This window comes from Phytophthora sojae (genome assembly GCF_000149755.1).
Source record: "Phytophthora sojae unplaced genomic scaffold PHYSOscaffold_2, whole genome shotgun sequence".
Classification (NCBI taxonomy): domain Eukaryota; phylum Oomycota; class Peronosporomycetes; order Peronosporales; family Peronosporaceae; genus Phytophthora; species Phytophthora sojae.
Window position 1 is genome coordinate 8,876,047 of NW_009258116.1, and position 21,857 is coordinate 8,897,903.

At 57.4% G+C, this 21,857-nt stretch overlaps 5 protein-coding genes and 1 pseudogene across 6 annotated transcripts; 2 read left to right on the top strand and 4 right to left on the bottom strand.

Moving 5' to 3' along the window:
• Positions 1 to 78: 78 nt before the first annotated feature.
• Positions 79 to 3,755, top strand: PHYSODRAFT_395988 (annotated as a pseudogene; the record flags this gene model as incomplete). The annotated part of the gene is made up of 1 exon: positions 79 to 3,755. A coding segment is annotated over one exon (3,677 nt), but the record flags the coding sequence as incomplete, so codon positions are not given.
• Positions 3,756 to 4,331: 576 nt separating this feature from the next.
• On the bottom strand, positions 4,332 to 7,017 carry PHYSODRAFT_344979 (hypothetical protein; the record flags this gene model as incomplete). Its single annotated transcript, XM_009522567.1, has 5 exons — positions 4,332 to 5,375; positions 5,687 to 5,866; positions 5,984 to 6,120; positions 6,198 to 6,444; positions 6,520 to 7,017. 5 exons carry the CDS (start codon positions 7,015 to 7,017, stop codon positions 4,332 to 4,334), a joined length of 2,106 nt encoding a protein of 701 aa, XP_009520862.1.
• Positions 7,018 to 7,329: 312 nt separating this feature from the next.
• Positions 7,330 to 9,624, bottom strand: PHYSODRAFT_326570 (ABC transporter ABCG family; the record flags this gene model as incomplete). The annotated part of the gene is made up of 2 exons (XM_009522568.1): positions 7,330 to 8,605; positions 8,687 to 9,624. 2 exons carry the CDS (start codon positions 9,622 to 9,624, stop codon positions 7,330 to 7,332), a joined length of 2,214 nt encoding a protein of 737 aa, XP_009520863.1.
• Positions 9,625 to 13,112: 3,488 nt separating this feature from the next.
• Positions 13,113 to 15,919, bottom strand: PHYSODRAFT_484143 (hypothetical protein; the record flags this gene model as incomplete). The annotated part of the gene is made up of 4 exons (XM_009522569.1): positions 13,113 to 13,170; positions 13,255 to 13,997; positions 14,081 to 14,878; positions 14,957 to 15,919. 4 exons carry the CDS (start codon positions 15,917 to 15,919, stop codon positions 13,113 to 13,115), a joined length of 2,562 nt encoding a protein of 853 aa, XP_009520864.1.
• Positions 15,920 to 16,247: 328 nt separating this feature from the next.
• PHYSODRAFT_485651 (hypothetical protein) lies at positions 16,248 to 17,447 on the top strand (the record flags this gene model as incomplete). Its single annotated transcript, XM_009522570.1, has 2 exons — positions 16,248 to 16,355; positions 16,395 to 17,447. Coding segments are annotated over 2 exons (1,161 nt in total), but the record flags the coding sequence as incomplete, so codon positions are not given.
• Positions 17,448 to 19,900: 2,453 nt separating this feature from the next.
• Positions 19,901 to 20,425, bottom strand: PHYSODRAFT_485462 (hypothetical protein; the record flags this gene model as incomplete). The annotated part of the gene is made up of 2 exons (XM_009522571.1): positions 19,901 to 20,039; positions 20,307 to 20,425. Coding segments are annotated over 2 exons (258 nt in total), but the record flags the coding sequence as incomplete, so codon positions are not given.
• Between the last annotated feature and the right edge of the window lie 1,432 nt (positions 20,426 to 21,857).

Here is a 21,857-nt window from a genome sequence, read left to right on the forward strand (position 1 = left end):
AAAGCTCCTCGAACAGCGACCTCACAGGCCCTCGACTTGCAGCGGATGAGGGCTTCGCGGGTGACCCAGTTGGATCTCGAGTCCAGCAAGACCATGCTGGTCAAGGGCCCGCACGCGCTGCACGGCTACGTGGCCAACACGATGGAGGCTGCAATCGGCCGAGAGCTGCCTCAGATGGAAGTGCGCTACAGCAACGTGTCCATTACGGCTGACGTCGCCGTCATCGGAGACGTCTCGGCCAAGTCCGAGCTGCCCACGATCTACAACGTGACCAAGCGCAACCTGGCCAAGCTCGCCCCGAACAAGCGCATGGAGAAGAAGCACGTCCTCAAGAACGCGAGCGGCGTGTTCAAGCCTGGCACCATTACATTGGTGCTAGGCCAACCTGGCTCAGGCAAGTCGTCCCTCATGCGCATCCTCGCTGGCCAGTTCCCGAAGAGCAAGAACGTCACGATCGAGGGCGAGATTCTGTACAACGGACGCCAGCAGAAGGACTTTGCCAAGCAACTGCCGCAGTTCGCGGCGTACGTGACGCAGGAGGACAAGCATTTCCCTTCACTAACGGTCCGCGAGACGCTGGAGTTTGCCCATGAGTTCTGCGGTGGGGGTCTCTCGACACACCACGAGGACTTGCTCTCCAATGGCACTCCGGAAGACAACATGGCAGCACTCGAAGCGGCCAAGGCGTACTTCAAGCACTACCCGGATCTGATCATCGACCAGCTCGGACTGCAGAACTGTGAAAATACCATCATCGGCAATGCTATGCGGCGCGGCGTGTCCGGTGGTGAGCGTAAGCGCGTGACGACTGGCGAGATGGAGTTCGGCATGAAGTATATGACGCTCATGGACGAGATCAGCACGGGCCTCGACGTATGACATCATCAAGACGCAGCGCAGTATCGCCAAGAAGCTGCACAAGACGGTGGTGATCGCGCTGCTGCAGCCGGCGCCCAGGTGTTCGACCTGTTCGACGACGTGATCATCCTGAACGAGGGTGAGGTCATGTACCACGGCCCTCGTGTGCAGACGCTCCCGTACTTCGAGAGTTTGGGGTTCAAGTGCCCACCCGGTCACGATGCCGCCGACTTCTTACGGGATCTGGGGACAAACCAGCAGGGCAAGTACGAGGCAGAACTGCCACACCACTTGGTGAAGCACCCGCGCAAAGCAAGTGAATTTGCCGAGCTCTTTCGACAGTCAGCGGTCTACAACAATCTGATGAAGCTGCTGGACGACCCGTTCCATCCACACCTCTTGGAAGACGCGGGGAAGCACATGGAGCCCATGCCAGTTCCGCCAGTCCTTTTGGGAAAACACGAAGACGCTGACTCGCCGTCAATGGATGATGGCAATCAGAAATCATGCATTTATCCGGACCCGGGCGCTCATGGTGGTCGTCATGGGCTTGATGTATGGCAGCACATTCTACCAAGCCGACCCGGTCGACGTGCAGCGAAGACTTGGGGTGACGTTCCAAGCGACCATCTTCATGGCGCTCGGCCAGACCTCCCAGGTCCCGACGTTCATGGCGGCACGGGACATTTTCTACAAGCAGTGAGCAGCCAACTTCGCTCGAGCTTCTGCGTACGCGATCGCAAACTCCGTGCGCTTGTTCCGCAGGCCATCTTCGAGAGTGTCGTGTTCGGCTCTCTGGTCTACTGGATGAGTGACTTCGTCGTGCACGCTGGCCACTACCTCGTCTTCGTCCTGCTGCTCATCCTGACCAATTTGGTGTTCGCGTCATGGTTCTTCTTCCTGACGGCGGTGTCGCCTAACTTTAACATCGCCAAGCCCATGTCGACCTTCACGATCGCCGTCTTCGTTCTCTTCGGAGGCTTTGTGGCGTCAAGAAGAGTGCTTCCCGACTGGCTGTCTTGGGGCTATTGGCTTAACCCCATGGCCTGGTGTCTGCGTGCGCTTGGTGTGAACGAGTATCGCGCGGCGAAATATGACGTGTGCGTGTACAACGGCGTGGACTACTGCAGTGAGTTCAATGCCACGATGGGCGAGTACTTCTTGTCGGGGTACAGCGTGCCGTCCAGCAGCGGGCAGGTATTGTTTACCTGGCTGGAGCGTACCTCTTCTTTATGGCGCTGGGAGCGTTCGTTCTGGAATACAAGCGCTATGACGGACCGAGGAACGTTGTTCTCACACCAAAGAATATTGAGCAATCCAGGTCGACAGACCCTTCCGACCACTACGCGCTGGTTTCGACGCCCAAGAGCTCCAATACGTCTTCGAGGTCGTCTGATCTTGTGGTTAACGTACCTCCGCGTGAGAAGAACTTCGTACCCGTCACTCTCGCGTTCCAAGACTTGTGGTACTCGGTGCCGAAGCCCAGCAACCCGAAGGAGAGTATCGACCTTCTCAAGGGAATCAGTGGCCTTGCTGAGCCTGGCACGCTGACGGCTCTCATGGGCTCATCGGGCGCTGGTAAGACGACTTTGATGGACGTGATTGCTGGCCGCAAGACTGGAGGCACGATCAAGGGCAAGATCATGCTGAACGGCTACGAGGCGAACGAATTGGCTATTCGACGATGCACCGCTTACTGCGAGCAGATGGACATTTACTCGGACGCCACTACGTTCCGCGAGGCCTTCACTTTTACTTCATTCCTACGGCAAGACAGCAGCGTGCCGGACAGCAAGAAGTACGACTCAGTCGATGAGGTGTTGGACCTGCTGGACATGCACGATATCGCGGACCAGATCATCCGCGGCAGCTCGGTGGAGCAGATGAAGCGGTTGACGATCGGCGTGGAGCTTGCTGCTCAGCCGAGTGTGATTTTCCTGGACGAGCCCACGAGCGGCCTGGACGCTCGCTCGGCGAAGTTGATCATGGACGGCGTGCGCAAGGTGGCGGACAGCGGCCGCACGATCGTGTGCACGATCCATCAGCCGTCGACGGAGGTGTTCTACCTGTTCGACAACCTGCTGCTGCTGAAGCGCGGCGGCGAGACTGTGTTCGTGGGTGAGCTGGGCGAGAAGTACCGCAAGCTGGTGGAGTACTTCGAGTCGATCCCGGGCGTGACTCCTCTTCCGAAGGGCTACAACCCGGCCACGTGGATGCTGGAGGTGATCGGCGCTGGCGTGGGCCACGCTGCCGGCACGACGGACTTCGTGGAGATGTTCAAGAACAGCGAGGAGAAGCGCGCTCTGGACGCGAACCTGGCCAAGGAGGGCGTGACGATCCCGTCGCCCGACTTCCCGGAGATGGTGTTCACGAAGAAGCGCGCGGCCAGCTCGTGGACGCAGGCGCAGTTCCTGGTGGGCCGCTTCATGAACATGTACTGGCGCACGCCGTCGTACAACCTGACCCGCTTCGTGGTGACGTTCCTGCTGGCGCTGGTGTTCGGTTTCCTGTTCCTGGACGGCGACTACGTGAGCTACCAGGGCATCAACGGCGGCGTGGGCATGGTGTTCATGACGACGCTGTTCAACGGCATCGTGTCGTTCAACAGCGTGCTGCCGATTTCGTGCGAGGAGCGCGAGTCTTTTTACCGCGAGCGCGCGGCGCAGACGTACAATGCGCTGTGGTACTTCGTGGGCTCGACGCTGGCGGAGATCCCGTACGTGTTCGCGAGCGGCTTCATCTTCACGTTCGTGTGGTTCTTCATGGTGGGCTTCACGGGCTTCGGCACGGCGCTGCTGTGCTGGATCAACGTGTCGCTGCTGATTCTGCTGCAGACGTACATGGGCCAGTTCCTGGCGTACGCGCTGCCGAGCATGGAGGTGGCCGCCATCATCGGTGAGGCACTTCCTGCTGATCAGCTACATCAAGTTCGTGTCCACGACGACGGCCATGATGATCGAGAAGAACAGGAGACCTAACAGCTCGTCCACGAAGGGCTTGACGCTGGCGTAGCGCTCGATGGCGAGCAACGCAAGCGGAAGACGTACGGCAATTCAGCGCTCAGCGTTCTGCGAGGACTGCGCTGTGGCTGAAATGCTAGCCAGATTGGTGCAGCTCACAAGAAGAACAAAAGGTAGTGTTTTGATGGATTAAACCTGTGTGAAGTAATGATCTAATCTAATCGATTCTGCTTGACTGTCTTAGTTGCTCTTTGGTTGTGTGCGGTAGGGATTTCGAGTGAGGTCTCCGCACTTCTTCTTTCGCTGACGGCAGCTGCTGCACGAGGTCTCTCTGCGCTTGCGCGACGAAATAAGTGGTGCGTGCTGTTCGTCGATAACTTGGGTGGGGGCTTCTTATCCTTCAAGCGGCAGCGCAGCGCATTGCTCGACAGCGACAGGTGAGGATAGTACTTCGTATAAACTGTGTGGATGTATTCCCACTTCCCATTTGAGTTCGGAATTGAATTTGCAAGTTCACGCAGCATTTTGATGTGGTCTGGTGTTATCGTTGCGTGCTGCAGGGGCGGTGCTGTTGTAGCTTGGGCGGCTGACTCCTCGCCGTCGTGCTGCGGGATCCTCGCAGTGTCGCTGCATTTGGGCAAGGTGTTTCCAGCTGAATCTCTGTACGATGGCGAGACGTCCGGAGTCCCGTCCGCTGTGGCAAAAGTTGGTGGTGCTGGCAGAGATGTAGTCTGAAGATTGAAGAAGCTCTTCGGTGGTCCCCTGTGGAGCCTGTTGAGCAGCACCGGAAGGTTGTTCAGCGAGTACAGGCTGGGATTTATCTCGGTGAGAAGTGGTGGAGCGAATGCTGGCCAGGATTTCAGGGGTCAGCTTCAGCTTGATTTTCAAGTTGGCACCGTAGTTCTCCTGCTGCTTCAGATTATCCCATCGCGATGGCAGGAATGGCTGTGATTTTGGGTGAATGCCAGCGCATACACAGCACGCAAAGTCGTACACCATCACGAAGACTTGTCTCTTTTTGCGGACACCGGACAATTTTCGAAGCGCGGTGAACAGTTGGGCCTGCAGTTCCTTCTCCCGTGCAGTATTGGCGTCACACGGAGCAGATCGCACGAAGCGAAATAGTTTCCGATCGCGGATTGTTGAAGGTTCCGGCCGCGATTTCGCTGTGAACCCATCGATCTTTGCGGACAAAGTGATAAAGCTGCGTCGCTTCAGCCGTAACTTGTGATTGGAGTTCGAAGACACCACAATATTGTACATGATGGTTGTCACCATGGCGCAACCTGACCAGCTCTGCCCCGCGGCCTTTTGTTCCACCAACACCTGCCTCAGAAGCGCGTGCTCCTCACTAGAGAACCCAGCAGCAGCTTCATAATCGAGCTCATTGAGGCACAACGAGTTGAAAAAAGCGGCGCGAGGCAACTTGCCGCTCTCGGTGAAGGTGATCTGCTTTGCCAAGAGCTCTCGGATCGTGGTGCTGTGCTGGTGGGATCTTTGAAGGCTGCTTTCCAGAGCTTGAGCGTCAATATTTGTACCCTCAAACATTTGCTGCCACTGATCGAATCCAAAATCAAGGGCTGTTGCTGAGCGATACGCAAGGGTTTCGACACGAGCCTGCTGACATACTCAAGCTGCGGTGAGTCTGCAACGACTCCACGGCATAGCATTGCTGTCTGGGCTAACGTCAAGATGTCGGCGTGCTGCAGAGGCGGGTTCCGGCCATAGCTCGATCCAACTTTGAGATTATGCTGCAAAATGTACAAATCCAAGATACGTAGTCCGACCTCAGCAGACACAGATTGTGCCAGAAGTTTTTTCAGCGCGGAGTGTATGCCTTCAAGCTGGCTGGTTGACACGATACGAACGTCCTTGCCGCCTCCCTCACTGAACACGTTGTTCTCCACGTACAAATCACCGCGCTTGATCTGCTTCAAGTTGCTGTCCACGCTGCCTTGCCATTCTTGCTCGCTGCAGCTGATATCAGTAAGGGCTACGTCTTGAAGTGCTGTAACAAACCTCGCCTCCATCTCTTCTGGCGGGCGCAGCTCCCCATCAACACTGTACATTGCCTCATGTAATTTCTTCGACAAAACCTTTTTTTCTGCCTTGCCTTTCACTTTCTCTGTGAAACGCTGAACAACATGAAAAAGATCTTGACGAACTTTCGCCGACGAACCAAACACCGATGCAGCCAAGCTCCGAATAGCATTTGCGTTGTCGCTAATGAGAAACCACTCGTCCTCGGTATTCACCGCGCCCTTGACATGCTCTAGCAACTGACGCGTCTCATCGTGATTCTCTGAGCGAGTCAAACGCCGGCCAACAATTTGGCCAATCTCATTCTGGAGCAGCAGCAACATTTTGCGTCCGTCATACTCTCTCTCTTGCCAGTCCCACCGGGCCATACCTTGAGTCTCTTACAGAATTTGACTGAGTGGTCGATCCGAAGCACCCGTTTCACGTCGAGGCTGCTCATAATCTGCTCGCAAAGAGCGCTGTAGATGCTGGTAGACTGCATCCACGCTGCGGATAAGGTCTCAGCACCGACAGGCGTTTCCTGCGAGCAGTACTGAGCCACCGTTGGCGGAGTCGGCGCCAAATACGTGGGATTGGCCAGCCGCAGCTGCGCAACACGGTCAGCAAAGAGGCATAGGAGTTTATAGTACCGCTTTTCACGTCGCCGTTGTATATTCTCCACCGTGCGCGATAATCCATGAGGCGACGTCATCCCCTCGTGCACCAGTTCCATTAGTTGCTTTGAAATTCCAAACTTCTTTGTCATCACACAGGGGAAATGCATGAGTAGGCGGGCTTCGCGCTGGATGTAGCTTGCTGTCACCGTAGAAAAACAGCTCTTGTGGTCGCCGGCACACTGATACTTGATATACAGGAGGTGGCTCTTGCTATCGACGTCCTCAACTGTTCTTTGCTTGTACTCCTTCACCCTAGGTGTGCATGAGCAGCCTGGCATGATGCAGTACGGCTTTTGGGTAGGGTTAGCGCACTCAGGAACCCAGACGACTACAGGCCATTGAAACAGGGAAGAGAGCAACACGTCGCCTCGGATGGCTTCGGGGTGCTGAACTACAGGAGGGAAGCTCTTCTTGCTCAGAGCCTCATGGATTAGTCGCTTGACCTCACGCTGCTCCAGGCGTAGCTCTGCTTGCCGCGGCTCTCCGTCGCCAACATCCTCCATCGTTTCTGCTCAATTCTAAACTGAACTTATAAACTAATATGCGGCGGAGTATCGGAGTTCGCAGTTCGGAGTCGGATATGTCGGGGCCTGTCGGCCCCAACATATCGTATAAACCACCTCTCAAGTTGAGAGTATTATATCAACTTCCCACCACTCCGCAACTCCACTTCACCGCAAAAACGGGCTACTCAAAGTAAGCAACTCCAAACAACCAACACGTGTCCAATGCTAAGTTAGTTTATTTGTTCAAAAGTTTTGTCTAAGGGGGTGGTATAATAACACCCCCGCTATCGGATTCTACTATCCGCTTGCTTATCTCTTCTGGTGGTTGAGGAAGCGCAGCGACAGCAGCGCCAGCACACGGAACACCGCAATGAAGATGAACACGTAGCCGAAGTACGTCCACATGTCCGAGTGGCGCATGCCGAACACCTCGCCCACGTAGCCCTTCACCGTGATGTGGTCGATCGACACGGGCAGACCCGTCACCGGCTGGCAACCGAGCTGCGAGCCCACGTTCTCGTACGCCTTCGTGCTCTCGTTCCACGTAGGGTCCACGTCGCACTGGCCGAACACGAGCGAGCCCAGGATCGCCAGAGGGTAGCGCATCGGGGTGATCGCGTACAGCCACTTGTAGCCGCTCGGGATGGCGTTCGCCGGAGGGTTGAAGCCCATGAACAGGAAGAAGATCGAGTTCATCAGCACACCGATGATGGCGGCCACCTCCATGCTCGGCAGCGCGTACGCCAGGAACTGGCCCATGTACGTCTGCAGCAGAATCAGCAGCGACACGTTGATCCAGTACAGCAGCGCCGTGCCGAAGCCCGTGAAGCCCACCATGAAGAACCACACGAACGTGAAGATGAAGCCGCTCGCGAACACGTACGGGATCTCCGCCAGCGTCGAGCCCACGAAGTACCACAGCGCATTGTACGTCTGCGCCGCGCGCTCGCGGTAAAAAGACTCGCGCTCCTCGCACGAAATCGGCAGCACGCTGTTGAACGACACGATGCCGTTGAACAGCGTCGTCATGAACACCATGCCCACGCCGCCGTTGATGCCCTGGTAGCTCACGTAGTCGCCGTCCAGGAACAGGAAACCGAACACCAGCGCCAGCAGGAACGTCACCACGAAGCGGGTCAGGTTGTACGACGGCGTGCGCCAGTACATGTTCATGAAGCGGCCCACCAGGAACTGCGCCTGCGTCCACGAGCTGGCCGCGCGCTTCTTCGTGAACACCATCTCCGGGAAGTCGGGCGACGGGATCGTCACGCCCTCCTTGGCCAGGTTCGCGTCCAGAGCGCGCTTCTCCTCGCTGTTCTTGAACATCTCCACGAAGTCCGTCGTGCCGGCAGCGTGGCCCACGCCAGCGCCGATCACCTTCAGCATCCACGTGGCCGGGTTGTAGCCCTTCGGAAGAGGAGTCACGCCCGGGATCGACTCGAAGTACTCCACCAGCTTGCGGTACTTCTCGCCCAGCTCACCCACGAACACAGTCTCGCCGCCGCGCTTCAGCAGCAGCAGGTTGTCGAACAGGTAGAACACCTCCGTCGACGGCTGGTGGATCGTGCACACGATCGTGCGGCCGCTGTCCGCCAGGGCGAAGGTAAATTAACCTTCCGTTCCCCTACTGAGCTTCAGCTGCGTTCTATGTAGGTCATAGACCAACACTTCAATGCACTTGCGCACGCCGTCCATGATCAACTTCGCCGAGCGAGCGTCCAGGCCGCTCGTGGGCTCGTCCAGGAAAATCACACTCGGCTGAGCAGCAAGCTCCACGCCGATCGTCAACCGCTTCATCTGCTCCACCGAGCTGCCGCGGATGATCTGGTCCGCGATGTCGTGCATGTCCAGCAGGTCCAGCACCTCGTCCACCGAGTCGTACTTCTTGCTGTCCGGCACGCTGCTGTCCTGGCGCAGGAACGCGCTGAACGTGAACGCCTCGCGGAACGTCGACGCCTCCGAGTGCACGTCCATCTGCTCGCAGTAGCCCGTGCAGCGACGGATGGTCAGGTCGTTCGCCTCGTAGCCGTTCAGCAGGATCTTGCCCTTGATCGTGCCGCCCGTCTTGCGGCCGGCGATCACGTCCATCAGCGTCGTCTTGCCAGCGCCCGACGAGCCCATCAGCGCCGTCACCGAGCCGGGCATCGCGAAGCCGCTCACGCCCTTCAACAGGTCCAGCGTCTCCTTCGGGTTCTTCGGGTTCGGCACCGAGTACCACAAGTCCTGGAACGCCACCGCCACGGGCGTGAAGTTCTTCTCGCGCTCCTTCACGTCCACCACGAAAGCCTCGCCACCGGCGGGCGACTTGCTCTTCTTGGGCGTCGCCACCAGCGCGTAGCTGCCAGCCTCGTTCTCGTCCACCGTCTTCTTGGTCAGGACCGTGCGCTCCGGGCTCTCGTAGCGCTTGTACTCCAGCACCAGGCAACACTTTCGAAGCCGTCTCCTCACAATCCAATTCGCCATGGGGAAGCCCGGCCAGAAGAAGAAGGCCGCACGGGGTGCTCCAAACCGCCCTCCAACAAAAAGATTAACCAGACCACGACCCGTGCAGTGCGGAAGAAGCTCATCTTCAAGCTTGCGCCCTCCATCCGTGACAAGAAGCATACTGACTACAAGGCCGCCGGCCAGGCATGCACGCCTCCGCTCGGCGAGGCTACCGTCCGGAAGGTCGTGACGAAGTTCAAGAAGTGCGAGCCGTGGAAGGGAGATCCATGGTACAAACGCAAGCGCGACCCGAAGCACGAACCTGTCCGTGTCAAGCGCCAGGTCTGGGACCTGCTTGCTACGAAGCCCGGCCTGTCCGAGCGGGCGCTGGCGAGGGCATTGAAGATCCCACGCGCGACCTTCCAAGGCATCAACAAGGACATCAAATGTCTACCGTTCTCCAAAGTCTACTTCTCGCGGGGTAACCCCGACTTCCGGGACATCTATACGTTTCCTTTCCGGATCGCTCACGAGGGAAAGCTGCGTGCGTCACTCTTTTCATTGACAGACCCGGCCGTCGTGGCGATCCTAATCGAGAAGGCCAAGACGATCCAGGTCCAGCTACTCCTCGACTGGAAGATGGCACTGTCATTGTTCGAACTACCCCGAGTCGAGGAGCTTGTGGCGGCGGGCGTGGAGGTCTATGTCCCCAAGAAGAAGAGCACCACCAACCACGAAAAGGTAATCGTCTATCTAAACTATCTAAGCTGTTACTAACTATTGTTTGCACAGACGATCGTAGTCGAGAACATCATGGCAACGACGGGTTCCGCGAACCCATCGTTCAAGGGCCTGGAGCTCTCCATCGAGAACCTGACACACCACTTTGAGCCCAGTGAAAGTGAGCACTAACTGCACTTGATTTTTCGTTTCGCTAATATGCTATCTGTATACTGTAGTTGACGCGATCGCAGATGAATTTGACGTCGGCATCCTGCCCGAGAACGCTCTCCTAGTGGAGGCTGAGTGGTTCGCAAGGGAGAAGGCCAAGGTCAAGCTGAAGGAGCAGGTCGCGGCAGCCCGTGCCAGCGAAGGCCTGACGACGGAGGAGGAGCAGACGGCCCGCGCCACGATGAAGCGGGCGAAGAAGAACGCCAACAACAACGAGTATGCCAAGAAGCGATACAAGACAGACAAGAGCGCTGGTCAATGCGTGAGGTGCCACACGGAGACGCCGGAGGCACGGTGTAATGTGCCAGTGGTGCAAGAAGAAGGAGAAAGTCGTGAGCGACCTCAAGAAGGACCAGGGCAAGTGCCGGTCGTGCAGCAAACCGAAGCCGCGCTTGGATGGACACGCCTACTGTGAAGCCTGTCGCATCAAAAAGGGAACGAGAGCTATCACGCGGGCGCACCGGGCATGTGCAAGCGGTGCAAGATGCGCCGAGAAGAAGGACCGCTCCTTGTATTCCAGATGCCAAGACTGCAGAGCCGCCACCAATGCCAGCGTGAGGAAGTCCTATCACAAGAAGCGCGACATCGAGGCGCCGACTGAGGAGGAGAGCTGAGGCTGATGGCCGCGGCCAAGCCCGTGTACGTGGCGCGTCTGCTCAGGCGCTTTTCGTAAGATGTAATTTTTCACTAAACATTTGAAAGTTCCACAAACGAAATAGACTGTGCCCCAGTATGGGCTTGCAGCGGCGCTCCGCCGTCCACCTGGGCCAAACCACTGAGTTTGGCCCTCAAAAATAGTGAGTACAGGACAAACGCAACGGGTGGACGGTGAACAAAATTTGTCGATCCAGTAGATCCAGACTAGCCAGTCGGGCAGGTCCGGCGAGATCGACGCGCCGCCAGGTTCGTCAGGATGAGCATCACCAGGTAGATGATGAACGCGCTCGCCGACGACACGAAGCCGCACAACCAGTACACCAGCGGCCCGAACACGATCGTCTCCGCGAACGCCAGCGGCACCTGGGACACCGAGCACGACAGCACGTACGACGCCGTGCGGTAGAACAGCACGCCCAGCAGCACCTGCACGTTCACCGGGTCCACGTTCCAGAACGTCGACGCGTTGATCAGGCCCATGAGGCCGCGGCCCTTGAGGAACGCCGTGTTGCGCATCGTGACCTTGTTCTGGCGTTCCATCAGCGTCCACGTGTTGTCCATGAAGGACTGGTGGAACTCCGGCATCGGGTCGATGTCGTTGCTCACGTTCTCCAGCAGCTGCGGGTCGTACGGGGCTTCCAGCGCCGCCAGCATGTCGTGGTGGATGCTCGAGCGACGGTAGTGCTCCGCGAATTCGCTCGCCAGGCGCGGGTGGTGCGCCATGCCCGACGGCAGCGTCGACTCGTACTTGTGCTGCTGGTTCGTGCCCAGGTCCAGCAGGTAGTCGGCCACGTCGCGCTCGGGCGGACACACGAAGCCCAGGCTCTCGAAGTACGGGAGCGTCTGCACACGAGGGCCGTGGTACATGACCTCGCCCTCGTTCAGGATGATCACGTCGTCGAACAGGTCGAACACCTGGGCGCCGGCTGCAGCAGCGCGATCACCACCGTCTTGTGCAGCTTCTTGGCGATGCTGCGCTGCGTCTTGATGATGTCGTACGTGGCGGCGCTGTCGAGACCCGTGCTGATCTCGTCCATGAGTGTCACGTACTTCATGCCGAACTCCATCTCGCCGGTCGTCACGCGCTTGCGCTCGCCGCCCGACACGCCGCGCAGCATGCCGTTGCCCACGATGGTGTCCTGGCAGTTCTCGAGGCCGAGCTGCTGGATCACCACGTCCGGGTAGTGCGCGAACAGCACCTGCGCGGCCTCCAGCGCGGCCTTGTTCTCCTCGGGCGTGCCCTTGGACTGCTTCTCCTCGGCGCGCTTGGACATCTCGCCGACGCAGAAGCGGTGCGCGTACTCGAGCGTCTCCTTGACCGTGAGCGTCGGGAAGTGCTTGTCGCGCTGCGTCACGTACGCCGTTAACTGCGGCAGCCGCTACATGATGTCGGCCTGCGCGACGCCGTTGTATGTGATCTCGCCCTCCACGCTCACGTTCTTCTCGAGCGGGAAGCGGCCGCTCAGCACCTTCATGAGCGACGACTTGCCCGAGCCGGGCTGGCCCAGCACCAGCGTGATGGTGCCCGGCTTGAGCACGCCGCTGGCGTTGCGCAGGATCTCCTTGCGCACCACGTGCTTCTTGGCCGAGAACTTGGCCAGGCCCTTCTTGGCCGTGTTCCACAGCGTCGGCAGCTCCGTCTTGCTCTCGTCCTCCTCGACCACCGTCGCGGCGGCGGGACGACTGATGTACCGCCAATATAGCGGCTCGGCAACGTCGCGGCTAGGGGATGCGCGTAATACGAGCGACCGCGTGACTGGATTGCGCGCACATGTACGCGAAGAACTCCGGTGTCCATATCATGACGGTTCCGACTTCCCTACATATTCCGACACAGGGCTATCCAAAGTTGAGACGGGGCACTAGTCAATTTCTGGAACCCTGATTCAATTGGAAGTCTGCACTCCGCATCCTTGACGTGCTATTAATACACCATCGAGAAACCAGGGCAGGATGCACTTCTCCTCTCTTATCCATCTCTAAAGTTTTGCGGCACTCGGCAGCATATCTACAACATGGTAGGCCTAGCAGTGCTAGCAGCATCGGTAGTTATCCACGCGTCACTCTTCCAGGTGCAGCTGGCAAACGACCGTGCTACTCTGGCCGGCCCACGAAACACTTTGCAGTTCGATCGTGAGGCGGGTCGACGAGTGCGACGACGACGACGTGGCCTGCTTGGTGTCGTGCTGCTGCCAGGTGCACCTCTCGACCCAGAGCGAGCTGTCAAAGCTCTTGCCCAAGAAAATCCGCTCGCCATTTTCGGCGCGAGCAAACGCTAACACGTAGCGCACAGGCGCTCCCGCCACCGTAAATCCCCACTGCACTCCAAACGAAACCGAGTCGGCATTGTTGCGCCTGAAGGACATGAGAGTCGCGTCCTTGCACGACTGAGGTTGGCTGTGCACGTCGCGTTGGACCGCTTTCGCAAGTGGTTTGCCGCTATTGCCGACCACGCAGACCTCCCCGATGTAGGCAAGGTAGTCCTCGCGCTCTCCAGGCACCTTCCTCAGTTTCTTGGTGCAGAGCATACCGATCTCGACGATATGTTTCTGGTCCCAAAGCTGGCCTCCCAGGCGATACGTCTTCTTGCACCACCCCGCGGTGATTCCGAGCGAGGCTTCAGCATTGACCGCTTCGACGTCGAAAAACTCGGTCGACACTGGCAGGTAGAAATGCTTTTCCAGCGACGCCTTGGCAACCGTTGACAAGGTTTTCTTGGGGTCCACGCGGTTGTCCCCAGCCTCGGGCCCGGAGTCGTCCATCGAGCGCAGGATTACGTAGTGTGTAGCGCGATCGAGACCCGGGCAAACTGTCAGCACTAGCAGGCAGACGGATTCCTCGCGTGTCGCAGTAGTGTACGAAAGCTCCATGATACGACGCGGCGAGAACTCGATGTCAACGTCGAAGAGCTTGAAGTATGACTTCTCCCGCCCCACCAATTGACCCTGCACACAGCATGCAAGATATAATAACGTAAGCAATGACAGCCCAAGGCTCGGTTAATAGCATGTCTGACCTCTGATCTTACCTGCAATTGCACACTTGATCCTCCTTGAAACGCCATGTCGTGACAAATCGCTGCCTTCATCGATCCCGTTGCAGTGGTGACGGTGCTTCCAGCGTGTAGCGCCTGGGTTGTCTGCACGTCGAGCTCTGTCATATTGGACCAGGTACCAGAACCCACACGCCTTCCTTCAGCCCAGACGCCGACACCACGACCGATGTTGAATGCACTGTACAAACAGTTTTTCCCACCCAGCGCATCGTAGCACGGACTCTTCACCTTCCAACTGTCTCGCACTGCTCCCCAGAAGCGACTCTCAACCACAACAAAGTCTTCTTGCTCCTCGTGCTGGCAGCACTCGTGCGTCCAACCGGGAGCAAACAGAGCCGCAGAGACTCCTGAATTCCAAGCCAGGCAAAGCGGCTCGCCACAATTCATTTTGCCACCGCCAAGCATATTGTGCCTGCCGAACACATCAATGCCCATGAACACGTCATAGCGACGGTCAAGTTCAAACGCAGCCGAGAATTTGGCGTCATCAGGCACCCAGCCATAGTCCGCGTAAAACGCATCAACGTTCTTGAAGAAGTCGGTGCTCGCTTCATCCAGACGGACGAACGACTTACGTTTACCCGACCTCGACAGACTCCCGTACCAGACAACCTGCGCCAGCGGATTTTGTAGCTTCATCCCCTTCCGAAGTGTTCGTAAAAATACGTCAATATTGGCTACCAGCTCGACCAGAACGTCATTCTCAATGTTAATGAGCCAGCCGTCGAAACCACCGTGCCAAGCGATAGCAGCGAGTTTGGAAGCGAACAGCTGCGTATTGAGCCACCAAACCAACGCTATCCGTTAGAATATCACCCTTTTTAAACATTTCGCTCACGGTGAACTTACCTCGGCAGACTGAACATCACGGAACAATTCCTTGCACAACTCAGTGCCCTGGCCGCCTTCAGTTAAGAACGTACCCAGCACGCGAGTGCCATGTCGATGTCCAGCAGCGATCCACCCGGTCGGTGGCGGGCAGACCAAAGCGTGACCAAAGTACACGAACAAATCCACGAGATCCCACTGATAAAACCTGTAGGCATCGAAGTCGCCGCACCCCTGCTTGAACCGGTCTTCCTGGTATCCCCCTTTCATGTCATGACACACCAGCAGCTTGCTGCGTCTGCGTTGCTGTCTCGATCTAGGCGCGATGGGCACCGAGCACCCGATCAGCGTCGTCGCGTCAAAGTTGCGAAGTTCCTCCACCGTATGCAGCGGCCTCGTCTCCAACTTCACCGCCATATCAACATCATCGCGAACATCCCGCACACACTGGAATCCGTTCCACGGGCTCAGCACCATGAAGCCCGTATCACTTTTCTCGTCCACACGAACGTGCGTCCAGTCGCACTCGTGCCCAAGCTCGTCCTTCCTCCCCTCGACCAGCAGGCCGCGAAGCTGCTTCGACCCGCCCACGAGCTTCCCCCTCACAAACAAGAACTCGGTCTGTTCTCCCTCCACCTGCTCCTGAAATTTCTCGTGTAGTGCTTCTAGGACATGTTTGCCCCCTGCGGTCCTGCCCAAGTCCACGACGTGAAGCTTCACTCGGAGCGCGTCGAATAGTGTCCGGAATGGGCCTACGCGATCTCCAGTGGTCACGAACAGTACGATACCATTGGCTGACACCTCGGATTCCACGAACGCAGCGTAGCGCTCTTCCCGATGCCTCGTGGGTGTGGAGGAGGCTGCTGCGTTGGCGTTGCTGGAAGTGACGGAGGTATTGGTGGAGGTGGCGCTGGCGCTGGGACGCCAGCAAAACCAATAGAGCAATCCTAGTCCGAGTGTCACCAGCGTCGCGATTGCTTCCATAGTGAGGAGAGGGTCGGCGCCCAGAGCTGTTGCTGCGGAGTCTGCGGCGGCGAAGGCAGCGCCCGACGCTGCAGAAGAGCTGCTCATGATGGATCGGTGAAGTACAGATCTCAGCACATTTTTGTTTCGTTCTAGACTAGAACTAGAACTAGAATCTAGCTTTCCAGGTCTATTCAATCGTTTCGTTTCAGATTCTAACTTATATGAGTCAGACTGACTAAAAATAGCCAGTCAAAAGGACCATTTCGGTGTTAGGAGGCGCGATGAGCGACGACGCGCTAGACGCAAGCCGCCACTCGCTGAACCCGCCACGGCGATTTACAATGAGCTTATTCATGCTAGCAACCAGCTCGTGGGGGAGACGGAGGCGTTGCTGTCGTCCTGCTCGTCGCTGGAGGAGACCGAGACCGCGGACGACAGCAGTCAACCGAAACGCGTCCGCGCTGTCCGCTCCGCCCCGGAAGCAGTTGACGAGCGACGGAAGGTGCGGAATGCCAACGCGGCCAAGAGGCGGCTCAAGTACACGAAGAAAGTCAAGGACGAGAGGGAGCAGCTGAAGCAACAGGACGAGCAGCTATCGGCTCAGCTGGCCGACCTACAGGCCAAGCAGAGTGCAAAGAAGTGGGTTCTGGAGAGAACGAGTGCCATGCCCGTGTGGAGGGCCATTGCCACGCGTCAACTGCAAGGCCGCCTTATGGCTGAAGCGGAGAGGCGCCGGCTTCGAGAGCTCGTTGCAGCACGTGGCAAGTTGCTCCACGAGCTTGGCGAGAAGATGCGTCTGCACTTGCAAGGATCTGGTATTGCTATGGATAGAAGTGAAGAACGGAGTGCACCTCCGCTGGAGCTGGAGGACTCGCTGCTTTTTGACAGGTACTTGGTGGAAGTGGAGACCGCTTTCGACGAAGTTGACGAGGTTCAGCGCACCTGGCATGTACACGAAGCCCCTTTGTCGCCAGTTCGCAATCGATTGAGTGGCGAGGAACACGACTACTTTGAGAATATGGATGTGCAGCTGACCCCTTTCGACTTCAAGCAGACCGGTGACGCTCTGTGGGAAGCAATGCGTCGTGTTCATTATCAAAATGGCCACCAGCGCTACAGAAGCGTTGCGGGTCTTGGAGATGTGGTCGCTGTCAAGTTCCAAGTGCGAAATAAAATCCAGGATGAATCAGGCTTGATAATCCGGATCGTGATGAAGCGGCGTATCGAGTCTGGCAGAATTGTGATCTTGTGGCGAGCTCATACCCAGGGCTACGGCGAGCTCAGCAACATTCATGCCGACGAAACTGGCTGGTCAGTTATTCACCCGACGGATGCAGGGACCAAGAGCGTGGTAGGTATGCCTACTGCGATTCTGACCTTCATTCGATTTATTCCATGCAGCGATGGTACCAATCTAGAGGGGGGCGACACGAAGTTAGGTCATTTCATACAGCTAGCGGAGTCCTCGGGCCACGAGTATGGAGCTGAGATCGTGCGAATGATGGAATCTCTTCTGCTGGATGACTCGCGTATACCTGCTCGGTGAACGAGTGAAGGGATATTCTCTGGTTGCGCAGTTTGAATTCAGCTTCGAGCCTGAGTACCAAATTAGCTAGCTGCCCCCCAATACTTCTACAGTGCACAAGTGGGGACTCCGGATGAAGCATTCCGAGATCTGGAGCAACTTCGGCTACGTGTTCATGTTCCTCGCCGTCTTCCGCCTACTCGCGCTGCTGTCACTTCGCTTCATCAACCACCAGAAGAGATAAACGGTAGACTGCGATGCATTACCGTACTTCGTATAATACAGCCAACTTGTTCATGCACGATAATGCTCCTTGCTTGCACTGATTCTTTCCTTTAGTGGCCACAGGGCCAGGTGGTAGAGCTTTCAGCTCGACAAGTGCTGTTGCCATTTTACCGTGTGCATGCAGTGCCGTAGCCATTACATTTGTACGACAGTAGAATTTGTTGAAGTCTGAACTTCAGACTTCAGATGAAGATCGGGTCGTATCCACCGAATTTCCCGTTGAGAGTCTCAATGAGACAGTCGAGTTGATCTCGGAGCAACGAGCTTGCGTGTCAAACCGTTTGGCACCGGTGTCGCCGGAACTGCGCGACTGGACGTCCGGGAAGTTAAATCCGATGAGAACAGCAGCAGTGGCGAGCTGACGTTGGTCGTTGGCTTGCTGATGCAAAGGTGGATCGTGAGTTACAGCGCGTTGCGTCGGCGCTGAAGCGCGCTGTGCTGACACGCAGAGCAAGGTTGCCTGCCCCCCTCACGGAGCTGAAAAGCCTGTGGTCCACCCCTGGCGAATTATCCACCGCGAGCTTGCTCCACCGCCGCCCCCGTCCAAAGCGCAAGCTCAGCCCTCCACTCATCCGCGCCGTGCTGGCGAAATTGGAGCCAGGCGGCGGCGAGCACAAACATTGGAGCCTGTCGTGCTCCTGCGGCTGGGGGATTTTGCTCACAGTTGCCCCCTGCATGCAGAGATCAAGTCGGTGCATGTGCAGGACGCGCGCCCTGATGACCGAGAATGGTGGTCGCCAGCGCGTAAGGTGCGCGCAAACTCCGCGTTGACTACGCGCACGGCGCCAGCGGCTACCGCTGAGTCGGCACCTGCAGTACTGTACGTAACGCTGGTGTAGTTTAACACCACGACGGCCACCGCCTTACCGCGGCAAAGGCTACTTTTTGCGGTGGTCCTGTAAGGCTTTGGTGCTGGGGCGAAAATGCGCAGTGCCGACGGCGTGGACGCTGCCGCTGCCGACGTCCTGTCGAGTCCAGTCGCAGGAGCACACCATACAAACGGCCAGTCAAACGGCTGTCTCCAGCGGGTCTACTGGCGAGACGGGCCAGGCTGATGCCGGAGCCCTAGTCGCTCTCATGGTGCGCGTTGTGCAGGCTCGGCTTTGCCGCCGATTGCTCGCACAGGAAGCGTGTGTCGCACCGCGCACTGCGGGGCGCGGATCCATCGGCGCCGCCGCCCGCGAAGACGGCCATGGAGCAGGTTGGGCCGGTTGCAAGCGCGCACCCAGCCACCAGAAGCGACAACCGAGTCTGGAAAGCTCTTTCGAGACCGACTTGTCCTCGGTGGCGCCCAGCGAAACGGTCGCTACGGATAAATATAGTAGTATTTTCCGACAGATAGCTTAGTAGGATTGTACAGAACAGGAAAAATATGACACAGTCGCTATTCACTATTTTCATCCAATCAAATCACACAGGGATAGGATTTTAGCTCCGACAGCTTCTGACAAATATTTGTCGGAAGCGAGACGCAAATATGTATATGCACATAGTGAAATACAGTCAAGTACGTACTTTTCAAATATGCTCATGATTGCAACAACTAGGCAGAAACCTATTTTAGGCCTGGAGCTCTAGTCAGTGGAGACACTGGTGGTCCTCCGCACATACACACATAGGCACTTTGAAACGGCAGAAGCGCCTGACAAAGATCAGCATGAGTCTCTCTGCACTCATCCCTGCGAACACGCAAAAAGCGCGCACCACAGGGATTGGTGCTTTTGAGCGCATGCTAGAAGCAGAGAATGTGTCTATGAATGTCATTCAAGTCTGTGTGCGTGGTGACAGTTCTGGCAAGAGCCTTGCTGCCATTATGGACCGCTTTGGCTACTACCTCGCCACGTATCAAGGTAAGAAAGGTAAGTTGGCGTCTAACACAGCCATTTCATACTTTAGAAACGTTAAGCTTTGGTTTTTCGATGAGCATCCTCATCTTCGGGTTCCTACAGAGTTAAACCTGCTAAAGCAAGGCAAGACTTTGGAAAAACATTGCTTGTAACGGGACAATGGGGGATTTATTAACAAAGCTCCGCCTTGCACGAAGGCGGATTTAAGGTCACTAATTCGTCTGTCGCCACCGACTACGAAGATGTGGCGCTCGCGTGCCTCATGTGGCACTGTTTTGGGCGCTCCTCGGATCTCGGCTATATCAACAAGCAGCACATCACAGTGTCAGCGGACATCGTTTTCTACGTACGCATGCTTCGTGTGAAAACTGCCGAAGAGCAAGGCCTCACCCTCGTACCTGACCGCGACGACTTCCTCACCTGCCCCCTGCACACGCTGGCCGTTGCTCTGGTGATGCAGGAGGCGCCCTGTGTGTCGCTGCTGAGTCAGCTTCCCGCTCTCGCCACCACCGCTGAAACCTCGCGCGACGCAGGTGCGCCTCTGCTCGAGGTGCTGCGGGTCAGCGTCGCGGATAGCAGCGACACCGCGGCGGCCTTGGAAACGTCCCTGTCGCCGCCCAGCACCGCTTCCCTGCTCCCCACACCAAGTCCGCCCGGCTCCAACCCGTCGCAAGCCACCACCGTCTCCCTGCCAGCTCAGCTCACAGCTTCAAGTCCCGCGAGGAGCAGCCTCGGACGTGGTGAGGACGGAGTCCAAGCGTATGTCAACCGCTTTTTGAAGCAGGTGGCTGAACCCGCCGGTGCCACCAGCAACCTGACCTCGCACTCCTTTCGCCGAGGAGGTGCCCAGCACGCCAACGGAGACGAGCGGCTAGCAGCGCAGTGGATCTTTGACCGCGGGTCATGGGATATGACCCTCACGAACAAAGGCTTTGCCTATGTCTTCAACACCCCCCGCGAAGACCGAAAAGTCGCCCGAGTGCTGAGCGGCTGGAGCGCCGACGAAGCCCCGGTCATTGCGGACGTTGTAGCGCTGGACCATGGGACGCAGGAACGCCTGGCGCCCTTGGAGGAGCTGCTGTTCGGTTCCTGCATTGGACTGGCAGACGCAAAGCTAAACGTAAGTCGCAAGGTTATCAGAGTGCTGACGGCGTACCTGATCAAGTATTTCCCGCAAGTGAAGGCGCTGGCGCCCGACACGCTGTTCGTTGCGCGTATCGAGGAATGCTTGGGAGCGGCTGATATCCCGGGGCCGACATGCTGTCTTGGTCCATGGCAATCAATACGTCTGCTGCTTCGAGTCCTGAACAAGCACACGAAAAGTCGGAAGCAAAGAGCAACTGCTGTCATGCTGGGTGTCACCATTTGGCTGTCATTAGCGAGCTTATCGAGAGCAATCGGCTCATGTCTGCGCGCCTCCTCGCACTGGAGACGATCATCCTAAAGCAAGCGCCGCCTGTGAAGCGTATTGAAGAAGCATCAGAAGAGCAAGCGTCGTCAGAGCAAGCGCCACCCGCAAAGCAAAGAAAGAAAGCTGCTACGAACCTGTTCTTGCTGTGGTTCGAGTGGTACACGAGGCTGCCCCGTGTCTGGGACTCGAGCGACCGCCAGAAGAAGTCCGACTACCGCCTGGGCGTTGCGTACAAGATACTCTTTCTTGACGGCGGATTCGTGCTGCGCGAGGATGCTGTCGACTTCAAAGATCTTGTCTTCGAAGTAAGAAAACGCGCGGAAGCAGCGGTCCTTAGGTTCTTGAGCGAGCAGGGATCCCGAGCAAAAGGAGCTGGCAGCGTGCTGCGCGAGATGCGCAAGCTTCATCGGTCTGGTGCCCTCGACAGCCGCATCGTGGCGTATCAAAGCCACCTCGCCCTGGAAAGGATCATCGACCCAGCGCCGGCTGCAACCCAAAACATACTACAAGTCGTCGGACACGGGTAAGGCACAAAGTTCGGGGCAAATACATATATTCATGAACCAATACAAGACAGTTAGCTTACGAACGCGCAGATCAAGGCCATGACCATCCTGCCAACCATCGCCCAGAGACCGTCGGGCACTCAGCGCATCGCTCTCCATCCGCTCGTCGCCGCTTGCCCGGACCCAAACACTGCATCAATCGTGATTGGCGACGGCGGGCTTCGATCCCGCTCCTCAGGGCAAGCCCTGCGCTCATCCATTGAGCTTTGTCGTCGAGGGTGGAGCCTCCGGCTTGGCTTGCGGTCTGGGGGGTTCAGCTTAAAAAGTCTAGACTGAAGCCGCGGGGCCTCTGTCGGCGTTGCCTCCGAGAGCTTGACTGCGT